The following is a 12,732-nucleotide window of genomic DNA, read 5'->3' as shown; positions in this document are numbered from 1 at the left end:
ACCATTATCCATAACCATAAACAGCTACTCTGTTGTTTATGTACTGTCCACAAACTGATTTAGGTATTTATTTCTAGTCATTTAATAAATTTACTTAAGTAAGTTGCTTGGACTTGGAGAGACAATTCAGGTAAATGCAATTTACTTGTGGTAATAATATTCTTAAATATTATTACACGAATAAACATAGTAAGCTAGGGATGCTTTTTAATGCTGATGCCAATGTTGGTCTTGGAAACACTCAACAATTTCAGTATAATTACTCTAAATTTATGTTGGTAGTAAAAAAAAAAGCAGAGCATAAGAGTGTCATTACAGGTCTGCTGATATTTGATTTGGAAGCTAAAATGTATAGCTGATGGTCATGAAAAATATTCAAAAAGTTATAGAGGTACCCTTTCTTTTTTAAATGAAGAAAATATAGCCAATACTATAGTCACTTCTTTGAAAATGAGTCTCAGTTAACATGGTGGCAAAATGCATAGGACTGCACATTTATCCATACATTTATACAGGAAGGCCATGATGAAGCAAGACATCTTCAGTGGATATTACATGGATATCAGAATGAAGAGTATTCTATAGGGCATAGAGAAGGTCCATGTATGTAGCTGCATTAATACTGGTATAATGTATGCACAGTCAGGTGTTAAACTCAGTTTTCTGGCTGCTGCATTCTGCACCAGTCACAGTTCCTAGACCAAACCCAATGGTAGCCTAAACAGAGTGCACTTAAATATATGAACCACAGTGAAAAGCTGTGTCTATCCATGAAAGGGTACAGTTGTATACTAGATGAAGGTGGTAATAGGCATTCCTTCCTGTCACTGTTTTTTCTAAGGGAATGCAGCCCAACTGAGAACAGACAAACTTCCCAATTCTTATGGCTTGGAACTACCCACTCTCAAAATTGCCATCTTGTCAGATTTAACCTAGATTTATTTGTACTCATCTATTCCATTACTGCATCTATACACTGGTTCAGAACATGAACATATTGTGTCTGCTTTAGAGCTGAGTGTCATCAGTATATTGCTGCTAAACTACTTATATCTTCCCCAGTGGCTTCATATGAACAGTACTGGGGATAAAACATTACTGTTTTATCCCTTGTATTATTTTATCCCTTCTATTTTATCCCTTGTATTATTACTCTCTGAAGTTGTCCAAAAAAGTAGGAGAGAACCATTGAATCAGAATTCCCTACTCCCTACCTCACTGAAATGCTCAAACAGAATATGTGGATGATGATAACAAAAGCTAAGAATTCAAGCAGAATCTTGAATTCAGGTACCTGTCTCCTGCAGGTCACCTATCAGGGTAATGAAAGCTGATTTTATTGCAAACCCATAACTGAAGCCAGACTGAAAAAGTTTGAAATAATCAGTGCGTTCCAAGAATAGGTGTAGTTGTATGGACAACTATTGTATTATGCATCTTGCTTCAAAAAGGGACATTTGTGACTGAGCAGTAGTTGGCATAATCTTCTGGATCCAGGGAGGGATTGTCCAAGAATGAGCATACACTGCCTCCACTTCATTATGCAAAAATGTATTCACCATTCCCACAGCCAGTTGTCTCAAAAGAGCCAGGTTTGTGAGGTCTGTGAATGAGAGCATGATTCAGTTGGTACAGTCCAGAACTCCCAAAGTTCCAGTATGTGATATTTTAACTTGGAGAATCCCAATTGTTTAAGAATGAGTTTGCTTCTTATATTATAGTTCAATATATATTTTGTGCACATCTAGCTTCAAAGAATTTCTCCTATCCCTGAGAATCAGTTTGACATTTTCAGTGTTCACATTAAGTAATTAAATCCTGCGAGGCAGCCAGTGCCGTTTCTTTTCTTTTGCCTTCAGCAGAGCAACACTTTCTTGTAAAACTCTTCTACATAAAGCAGAAGGAAAGTTCAATCATTTAAATCCCAAAGGGGAAGCTGAGACTAATCAGAGATGCTGGGGCTTCTGTCAATAGTACGGTGCAAGTGGAGACCGCAACAAAAATATTAGGTTAGAAGAGGAAGAAAAATATGAGAGTGAAATGTCAGGTTGGAATAGCCATAGGTATTTTGAGTGATAATAAATAGCTGTACTGCTTGACCACAGTTGCTTTGATACAGTAAGATATATTACTTGTGTATAAAATGACAATACAAAACCACACAAAAAGTTTGGTATAATTATATGGGCTTTTGGTAAGGTGTTGCTACCTTCAGAAAGTGACTACAGTATACTACTTCTATTCACTAGGGCTGCACCAAGTTTCAAAGGGATTCTTTGCATCACCAAAAGTTCAAGCAAAGAACCATTTTTGAAGAAATTCACTTCACCTCAGTGAGACTTGTTGCATCATTGAAGTGAACCCAAACTACCTTCCACGATTCATTATCTTTGTGAATAACATATTTTTTGAATAAGATTCAAGAATTTAAATGGAGCTAAAGTGGGTGCCAAAGTTATTTAAAGATAAATAGTTTTTAGAAGCTTAGGAGCATTAGTAAGTTTAAAAAAAAAAATCTGTATCTTCTCTTATATCTTCTTGCAGTGATATCAGTAAGAATCAGATATCGGATATCGCACCAGATGCTTTTCATGGATTGAAATCACTCACCTCTCTGTAAGTACAGAATAACCTTGAGTGGGAGATTTTTAAAAAGTCTTAAAAATAAGTAGATTAAGTATCGGTCTGTTATGCTTTCATTTTCCGTGTGTAATTGTCTCCTTGTAAGAAGATCTAACCTTTATTTAATTGAAATTGATCTGAGCTGAAGGTGCCATTGTTTGTGCAAATTTAGATTCCTTTTATAGATGAACACAGTATGAAGGTTAATTATTAGGCCACTATAACATCAGGGCACACTTGTATTTTTATTTCCTTAGATATTGAAGATCATATTGTTAGGGACAACCAAACATACAGCAGTCTACTGCATGTTACTGAATGAAACCTAAACCCTAATTTTTTTTTGAGAAAATAAATGGAGATTTAATTTGATAATGATATGCATAGTTCATGGGAACCACTATATGTATTATTACTTTCTCAAAAAGGTGATTGGGCTGCAGTATTCCATAATAACTACCACTGCAAGCACCATCAGATAATATGAGATCTTAAAGCAGTATTTTAGCTCATCTACACATAATAAACAGCTCTATGGTTAAGATTTAAAACTATCCTATAACCTTTTAATCAGCTAATATCAAAGAATGCAATCCAAGTAATTTATTGGTTATTTAGTTATTTGTTTGTCATTTTTAACACACTTTTCAGTTTTAAAAAGCCAATCCAAAGCAGGGAACCTTATAAACAATTTAAGTATTATAAACAATTAAAACAATTCAAATTAAAACGACCTTAAAATAATAAAATACTTAAATCATAAAAAGTTTAAAAACTAAGATTTGGTTGATTTGTTGTTATCAAAATGGTTCAGAATATATAGCAGAACCAGCTTAAAGAAATGAATGGGTGAACAGAAAGTTCTTAAGCTGATGCCAGTCTTATCTGACAGGCAGATGCATAAGAAGGAAAACACTCCTTTAGAAATCCAAGTTTAAGCCATGTTAGCCGTGTCATAGCAAGTACCTTGAATTTAACTCTATCACAAACTGGCAGCTCCTTTAGAATAGATATAATATGTTTGTGAGAAGTTGCCTGCTTCAGAAACCAAGCTGCAGCATTTTGTACTAGCCACAACTCCTAGATCTACTGCAAGGGAAAACCCACACACAGTGCATTGCAGTAATTCAGACTTGATGTTCATAATGCATGACTCAATGTAACCAGGATATCCTTTCCTGAATGGCCATAGATCCATTCACAAACTGAACCTGGAAGAAATACTTCTTGAGCTTAAATTAGTGTTAATTAGGTATATTTTCAAAATCAGTTTCGAATTAACTTGGTTAAGAAGCACTGAGGCCATCATTACATATAGGTTATCCAACAAGATCTTATTCTATATCTGTCTTTTATGGACATCTATTCTTTGCAAGGAGTAATAAGTGATGTTAAAAAGTTTTCTTCCTCTTCCTCCTCCTCCTCCTCTGCTTCTGCTTCTTTTGCTGCTTCTGCTTCTGCCTCCTCCTCCTCCTCCTTGTAGTTTATTTACGTCCTTTTCTTGCCTCTTTTGGAAACAAATGCAAAATTCCCTCCCTATCCTATGGAATTCTTGCTATCTTATTTTGCTGGGTTTTTAAGGATTTGCATAAAATTAGCTTTACTGTTTTATGTTATAAATCCTTATGTTTTTGTTTTATGTTATTACACGCTATTGAAAGACAATGTGTAATATGATGATGTAAATAATACAATTTGCTTTCTTACAACACAGTGGAATTGTCCTATTATCAGCAGTCGGCCAAATAACAATAGGAAGTTTATGTAAGAGAGCTTCTGAACATTAAACCGTTACTATATTTTCAGTAAAAGCAAAAAAAGTAGATTATAGTCTTTAGTGTACAGTTACTTGGAAAAATGTTTAATTTAAATGCCACAAAACTTTTGCTGTAAATAAACACAAAATTATAATATGGCAGCAGTCCTAAAGCTCAGTACATTGGCACTCCAATCCTAAATATTTATGCCAATGCATCTGTCTCTGAAATGCCAACATAAGGACCTTGATGTTGTAAAATCCTATTATGCATGCTAGAGATTGCCACATTTGCATCTGAATGTTTTTCCTTTCATTTGCATTTTCATAGTCCCTCTCTAATGAATAGAGCATTTTCATTTTTACATTTTGAATGTTTAAGGCACAATTTTACAATTTAGCAGTGGGGCTTGCTTCCATGCAGAAGTAAATAAAAGCACCTGGTAGCACATCTGAATTGCATCCAATAACTCCTATTATATTGCTTTGGCTCCATATTAAGCTCTTCATTTTTAGCTAATGTATACAAACAGTAAATTATGTGATAAAATTATTCCTAAACTCAGCCATCAGATTGCATGTGCATATCTGAATTAATACTCTGCTGGGATCTATCCTTCACTTTTCCAAAAACTTTCTTCCCTGTGAAACAAGCTACGGTTTTTCCTTCTTCATTTGAAGAAGTGAGGGTGGGGGGATACATTTCTGTTTAATACTTTTAATAGTGTTTATGAGCTTCCTATATTGTTGCAGGATTTTTTTTTTCCTTTATACATGGCAGCCCACAGTTTCTAATATGAAAAAGCACTATAGGAGGAGTTGCCTAATAATATTATATTCTGAGATTTCATTTGGAATCGAAAGCTACAGAGACTACAGATTAAGTAAGAAAGCAATCTTTTAAGTTATGTTTGGGTCATGGTAAAACCCAAAGCTTTTTGTTAAACTTTTCAGGGACTCAACTGACAATAGAAAGTATAACATAAATTATTAGCAAGCTCAGCTTCCAAATTCAATTTGTGTTTTTACTCAGTACTTCGTGTGTGTGTGTGTGTGTCTTAATAAATTCCGTTTTTTTAATGTAAAGTGTAGTTTTAGTTGTCAGCCATTTAAAAATTTCTTTTATCTCCAACCTACTTGATATTTAAAACTGCAACAGTAAAATTGAATTACAATTACATAACCAAGTTGATGGGGAAATACATGACCTTTTTCTCCACAGCACATAACTTGTTTTTCAACTTCCAGTCAGTCTTACTGTAATAGTTTATAACAACAATGCTTATTGTTAGTGCTGCCCATTTCTCTTTGGAACAGAGTAGAATAGACTGGAAATCATTTACCTTCACACGGGGGATTGCTGATTTCCAAACCATCCCTCCTATTGTCTAGATGCTTTAACCATCCATGGAAAATTGGTACCTTTTGTGGTCTCTTATGGAGGGGGGTGGGGTACAGATAGATGCATCTAGGGTATTAAGTCCCCAGGGCATTTACATTAAAATAAAAATAACTAACTGCTTATTTCTTTGTGCCTTTATGATTAAATGTGTTGTATATAATCCTGTGATCACTGAAGACAGTAACTGGACACCTCCCAACTTCAGTGATAATGTAGTACAGTTCTTAAAGATGTAAATGGTCAAAATACTGAATATTTCTCTGAAATCCAATCAGTGACCGTTCCAACTTTTTTTTTTTAATTTCAGTAGCCATTTATATATTTTTTTCTGTCCAAGCATTATTCATGTATATAATTTGGTAGTTCTGATATCTTCTGAATTAACACTTTATTCTCTATATTATGTATATCTGAATTAAAGAAAATGTAAATCATTTGAAGTTGTCTTATGTCAACTAATTGGTGCAATCTCTAATTTATATATTATTATTATTATTGTTGTTGTTGTTGTTGTTGTTGTTGTTGTTATTATTATTATTATTATTATATGATTTATATATAATAAGATACTTCAGTGGAAATTTCACTCAACAAACCCATTATTCCAGCCTCTCAGCTCAATTCCCCACTCTGCCTTACTCCAGCTCATTCATTTAATGGTAAAACATAGGTTCATATATAGAACAGTTCTCTGTAACCTTGCCTGTGAAAACAAAACTGAAATAGATTTTCAGGTAACAGGACAGGTCTTTAGCTTAACTTCAGTTAGCACTGCATAAGATATTACCATCTGCTTCTTATTTATTTGTATTTATAGTCCTCCTCATACTGTAGATTCAGGATACGTTATAGCAATTTTATCAAATGCAAACATATCATTATCTTTTGGGTCTCACTTTTGTCAGTGAAGACCTTTTCCAGACTATTTGGAATCATTGTTTGTGATGTCCTTAGTAACTCAGCCAGACCTTAGTTATTCAAAGATGAGATAATTTATTTCAGATCTGTGTAAAATATATAATTCTTCTGATTCAAGCTCTTAGCCAATTTTTAAAATTTAGATTAGGTTGGCTCCAAATGCTTAGTATTGAGTGTGTCATTCACGTTTACATTATCACTGAATGAATGAGGGAATATTATCATTTGGGGGATTGCCAATGATGAACAATGATACTGTTGAATGAATGCAATGATAGCCTATTGCAGCCATCATTTCTACCTTGAATGACTTGGCTGAATTTTTTTCCCCCCTTATGCTATAAATATAACTTTTATTCTTGGACTTCACTAATATCCACAAGCTGCTATCCAACATTCCTACAGGCTTTTGCTTACATCAGAATGTGCATGCCTGGAAAGGTTTTACTACTTCCTCCACATTTCCTTGAATATCATTTATGGATCTTTAAAGGCCTGAATAGATGGTTTGGGAATATACTAATCAACTTTTAAAGATACTTATAAATGCCTCCAAATAATGAAATAAAGTTAGCTGATGGATCTTGAAAAACTGATGGATCAAAAAAATTGAATTTTAGGCTCGAATAACTGGTACAATGCATAAATACATCAACATATGTAGAGTAGTTGGTGAGTGTTTATTATCACTGTTGTCTAACTCTGATGCATTAAAAATGTTCTGGGGAGCATATAGCTCTGCCAGCCAGTTGTTCAGTGGTGGATATGTGCAATGCTGAAAGGGGAAGAGCAATCCTTTCTTGGCTTGGAAGTGTTATTTCAGCAAGACTCATTCTGGGATTTTCATGTCAAAAGAAAGTTTCTCAACTGTATTCATCCTCTACTTGACTTTTTAATCCTAATATGTGTTTTGGCAAAACTGTGACTTACTCTAAAATAGTGCAATTCTAAACCCAGCTAAACCTAATGGGATTATTTCTGAATAAATAGACCTAGGATTGGCACTTCATGAAACAGAAACATAATGCTGCTGCTTATTTTGAAATGGTGCAATTATGAAAAGATGTTCCTTCCAATGCTGACTCAAATTAGGGAAGGTGGTATGTGCATTCATTTGCTATTAGATTTTAAGGGTGTGCCTTTTTAAATAACCCCAAAGTAAGTGATATTTCAGCATTGCACACATTTCTTCCATTTTATAATTCATTATGAACTAACATGACATCACTTAATTTCCTCTGATGGATAGTTGAAGACAAGTAAAATGGGATACATAAATGAGACTTGCAACTGAATTTAACAGTCCCACATAATCCAATTGATAAGCCATAATCCTGAGCAAATATAATCCTGTAAGGCTGTAATAGTGAATGTCTTTTTTTCAGATCACTGGAAATTTCACATGGCAATTCAATAACAAATTTCAACCCTTTTGAATTGTATCACATTCAAACTTTCAAATATCATGCAATATGTGAAAAGAAGCATAACAACTTCTGAACCCAAAAGGCTGTTTTAAACATCTTATTTATTTGAAAGTCTTATTTTAATCATGCTTAGATTGTTCAAGTAAACTACCTCTTATGTGGAGAGAAGGAAAGTTTGCCTAAAGAGCGGATTCTTCATAAGCACTGGATCTGAGAATACTGTTTATTTTGTCCTTTCATTTTTTTTCAGAGTGCTCTATGGAAATAAGATCACAGAGATTCCCAAGAGCCTTTTTGATGGGCTTGTATCCTTGCAGTTACTGTGAGTATTATGCTATTTTCTTTTGTTGTAACAGAAAGTACACTGAAACTCCAATAATGTGTTCATTGTTAGTTGAGAAGACTGGCATATAAATCCAACAAAATATCAAAAGTCATGATTGTATTGGCAAGGTAGTCTTAAGAAAAATTGATGTTTGGTAATATATAGATCAGTTTGTTGATGGATATGTCTAGCTTGAAATAATCTTGCAGAACCTTATTAAATCATGGTATCTTGAGCATCCACAAAGTTATGAAAAGATACTGGCCTTGAACAGATTACTATTTTGGTAAACAATAAATTCAAAGTCCTCTGAAACGGATATACTGTGTGGCTCCAACCAGATATGGTTGACCCCTTTGTAATACTTAATTTTAATTTTTGTAAAGGAATTTTAAGTAAGAATTGTTTCTGATACCTGATAATTTTCTATAATCACATTTGCAGTTTCAGTTTTATTCAAGACATGCTGAAGAACTCTCTGAAATTGTATACTGTTTTTGCTGGTATCTGATGTAATTGTGTTCTTGTTTCCCATTGTATATTATGGCTACAGTCTTTGAAACCATTGCAAAATAGGCTGCTATTGTAAGTTTACAGACTGAGATATAGAATTTATGTCACAGAGATTTATTTTTGAATTAGGATATGGACAAATACCTTGCAAAGATAGTTGACAATTCCAATTTTATTCTAGTGATGAACAGTTCATTATATATAGCTTCTCTTCCTGTTGATGTGTTTTGCTTCCTTTCATAAAAATAGATCTATCTGTGATAGCTCACCACTATGAAATGATTATTTTAAAAGAATTTGATATCCTGAATCTCAAATAAAACTTATCTGAAAAATGGAACCTTAGGAAACCTTTGAATTTGTCTAATGATTGAGTAGAAAGCATGCAGCTAAAACCTTCTTCAAAGACTGTGAATGCATATTATACATGATGACATTCCCAATGAGAAGCAAAACAAAAGCTTCACTCATGTGCTGTTCTGGCTAGTATGAAAGTAGAAATAAAATACTATTAAAGTGGCTTTTAGGATGCATATACAGAGATGGATATACACCAATAATTGGCATGATCTGAATACCAGAATAATTAGAGCCAAGGATATATTACAAGCCACATGATTAATGCACTTTTAAATGCCTTCAAACTTAGATTTGCCCCTTGTGGCTGTACAGCTTTGTTCATTAGATGTAATTGAATTGGGTGTAAAAGGTTTTTAATGAAATAACTTGTAATTTCTGATTGCATGTTGATCTTTTTTATGAATTGTTCTGGAGTAGGATTGGAAGGTGGTTGTATATTATTACTGGAAATCCTCCTCTCTACCCCACCATTATGCTAAGGTTTTCTATTCTAATTTTTTGGTTAGGATTATATCCCTACTCTTTGTTATTTATTTTTTTAAGCAGTGTGATTGGACTTGTTCATGTTGTTAAAATGCATTTAAATACCTCAGTGGTATAAGTGTAACTTTTAATATGTCCTTAAGGTTTTGCAAGTGTTTACTTTTTTTATTTGCTAGATCTTTGCATGACAAGAACCCACTGTTGGACAGTTAAGAAAGTTTTTTCTGATTATATCTAATTTAGTACTTAATAAGGTATAATTGGATTTTTTTTTTCTTATTAGTCTAGACAAAAGGATAAAAAAAGTCTAACTGGAAGCCAATTTAATTTATAAGCTTTCTCATGACCTTTAAGGCTTTTTCAAGTAAGCACAGTATTCAGAAAGAGGTATAAAATGTAGTGTTTCTGTTATTACTTATATACAACACTTTTATGCGTTGCTAATTCCACAAATTTGGTTAAGATAACTAGTACTATTTCAGGAATTTCCCTAATAAACTCCAAAGTATATTGTAGCTGTGAAATATTAAACAATATTCATGAAGGAGCATGGATTAGACAATGCAGTGAGATGGGTGGTGACAAATTTGAAATATACAGTAAATCAATCAATAAATAATTCTATGACATGTAGTATTCACATAGCAATACATGAATGGTTGTGGTACTTTTAATATGGAATTACAGGTAGATGATACCTGTCTCTTTTTGAACTTTACTACTTTGGAGTGCTTCACCTTGCCTTCTTACAAAAGATGGTAAATTCTATTTCAAAAAAATAAATGAAAGAAAAAAACTCCATCCAAATATAATACATACAAGTAAAAATCCCAATGTATTTTCTCACTGAATAATAAATAAAATAATTGCATGCAGATGTTATAACCCATATATTACTGTTTTGAATTAATTTTTCACCTTAGAGCATAAAGTTGTTTGTCTCTAAATGTAGAGAAAGCATACAGTATATGATCTACTATATAGAAAAAAAATAACATACTAATTTGCTATAGCTGTCCAACATAACATTTTTGTTGTTATTGTTATTGTTGTATGATTTTGGATCTACTTGTGTGCTGTTTCAAAATGAACATAATGAGATCTACTGTTAATGCAACAGGCATATTGAAGGACATTATATTCTTATTCCCTGCTGGATTCATTTGCAGTTTACAGTAATAAGCAGAACAAAAAAAGTCAACACTGCCCATGTGACTGACTCTCTCTCTCTCTGTGTCTTACACACACACAAACACACATATCATATGAACATTAGTATAACTGATGTTAAAACTGTGTGCCACAATATTTTATATTAATTGGTAGTCTTTACAGTGAAAGTAGTTATACAAAGCATTATGATTTGGAGTTTTATGGTATCTCACCCAATTGCTATTTTTTTTTTATTATTATTATTATTATTATTATTATTATTATTATTATTATTATTATTATATCATTAAGAAGAGGAAAAAATGTGAATTTTTCCACCTTTGGCCCCAAAATGAAATATTTGCCCTTTGGTAGCATTTGTTGCTACACACAGGCAGCAAAATTTAAATCATATCATGTTTTACGTGTTTTAGATCATCTCAAAGTCTTTTCCTCATGTTAAAATCTGTAACCCATTAATTAGGTTATGTAGTCTAGATTCCTTTTTGATTTGAAGACTCTCAGAATGCTGGTTCTGTGAAACAATATCCACATGAAGTTCATCATAGTGGAGCAGCTAAGACTTCATGGCCACAACCATGATTCTTCCAATTTGTTATCACACCATTGCATGTAGCTGGTCAGTTTTTGGATTTTTTTTCCTCTATTGGGAAGGAGGATGTTAGTCTGATGGTTCAAGATTTTACCATTCCTTTGTAATGATCAGACTATTTTTTAAAAAACTTATGCTTGTAATAACTATTCCTCACTGCAGATGTGATGGATCTCCAAAGGCTAATTAATTCCATTTGATTGCAGAGGGCTCTAGAGGATTTTCTTGATAATGTGATAAGGACTTCTCTTGAAAAATACATGTTTTGAAGAAAAAAAATGAATATAAAAAAAATGCAATACAATCAACAGGCTACAAATAAAACTTAGGTATAACTCACAAAATATCTATCTGAAAGAAACAGTTCTGGTGATTTGAGTATATATACTAGTCTTCATTAAGGAAAAATGGAGTGTTTCTGACCATTGTGGCAAGCAGGCAGTTTTTTCCTGAGCTTGATAGACTTTTACATTCTGAGCATTAGCAAACTAAATCCATTCTAATTAAAGTGGATAGTAGCTGCTTACCCAGTCATAAATAGAGCCACTGAACTATATCTTGCGTGCTTCAACCAAAGAGTACACTTACTGATTGAGAAATATCTTTTATTAGGGGGGGTTGTTCATTATTCACCAAAGTGATAAGTGTTAAAAATGTTTTAAGAGTTCTTTTCAGAGTTCTCCCACTATATTCAATTCTCACAAGTTTTTCCCTAGGACTTAAAGGGTATAATTTCTCATGTGTAAAAAAGGATCTGGCAACAAACAACATGATTTTTTAAAAATAATTATTAAATTTTAAAAAGCAGAAAGATGAAACTAACACAAACTAATAATCAAAAAAGAGAATAGAAAGAAAGCCAGAGATAAAGAAAGACAGCAAAAGTACTGGAAAACAGAAAAAAAGAAGAAAAACAGAAATAGAAAAAGCATGATTCCAACTACTTATACAACAGATATAAATGAAACATAAAATAACCTCTTACTCTGAAACTACATCTCAACATACATGTTTTGCATAGTCTGTTAATTTGTCTAATCATCATATCCATGTATCATAATTTCATTTTTTGTTTGCCGCAAAAAGTCCAAAAGGGGCTTCCAATTATCATTAAAGTTAGTCAATGTTTTTTCTCTAAGTAAAACTGTCAATTTCTCCATC

The 12,732-nt window shown here is 32.9% G+C and overlaps 1 protein-coding gene across 2 annotated transcripts in view; it reads left to right on the top strand.

Moving 5' to 3' along the window:
- The window catches only part of SLIT3 (slit guidance ligand 3), a 534,750-nt gene that overhangs the window by 344,922 nt on the left and 177,096 nt on the right, over window positions 1–12,732 (top strand). For both annotated transcript variants that reach the window (XM_088133617.1, XM_088133616.1), the window contains 2 exons: window positions 2,545–2,616; window positions 8,376–8,447. In XM_088133617.1, coding sequence (XP_087989743.1) covers window positions 2,545–2,616; window positions 8,376–8,447 — 144 coding nt within the window. The remainder of the gene's footprint in view (window positions 1–2,544; window positions 2,617–8,375; window positions 8,448–12,732) is intronic.

Source organism: Python bivittatus, unplaced genomic scaffold, assembly GCF_059951505.1.
Source record: "Python bivittatus isolate LINGU-HERP-01145 unplaced genomic scaffold, Pbiv_v1 ctg000080_np1212, whole genome shotgun sequence".
In the NCBI taxonomy this organism is placed as follows: Eukaryota; Metazoa; Chordata; class Lepidosauria; order Squamata; family Pythonidae; genus Python; species Python bivittatus.
This window is presented reverse-complemented; position numbering and strand designations above follow the sequence as displayed.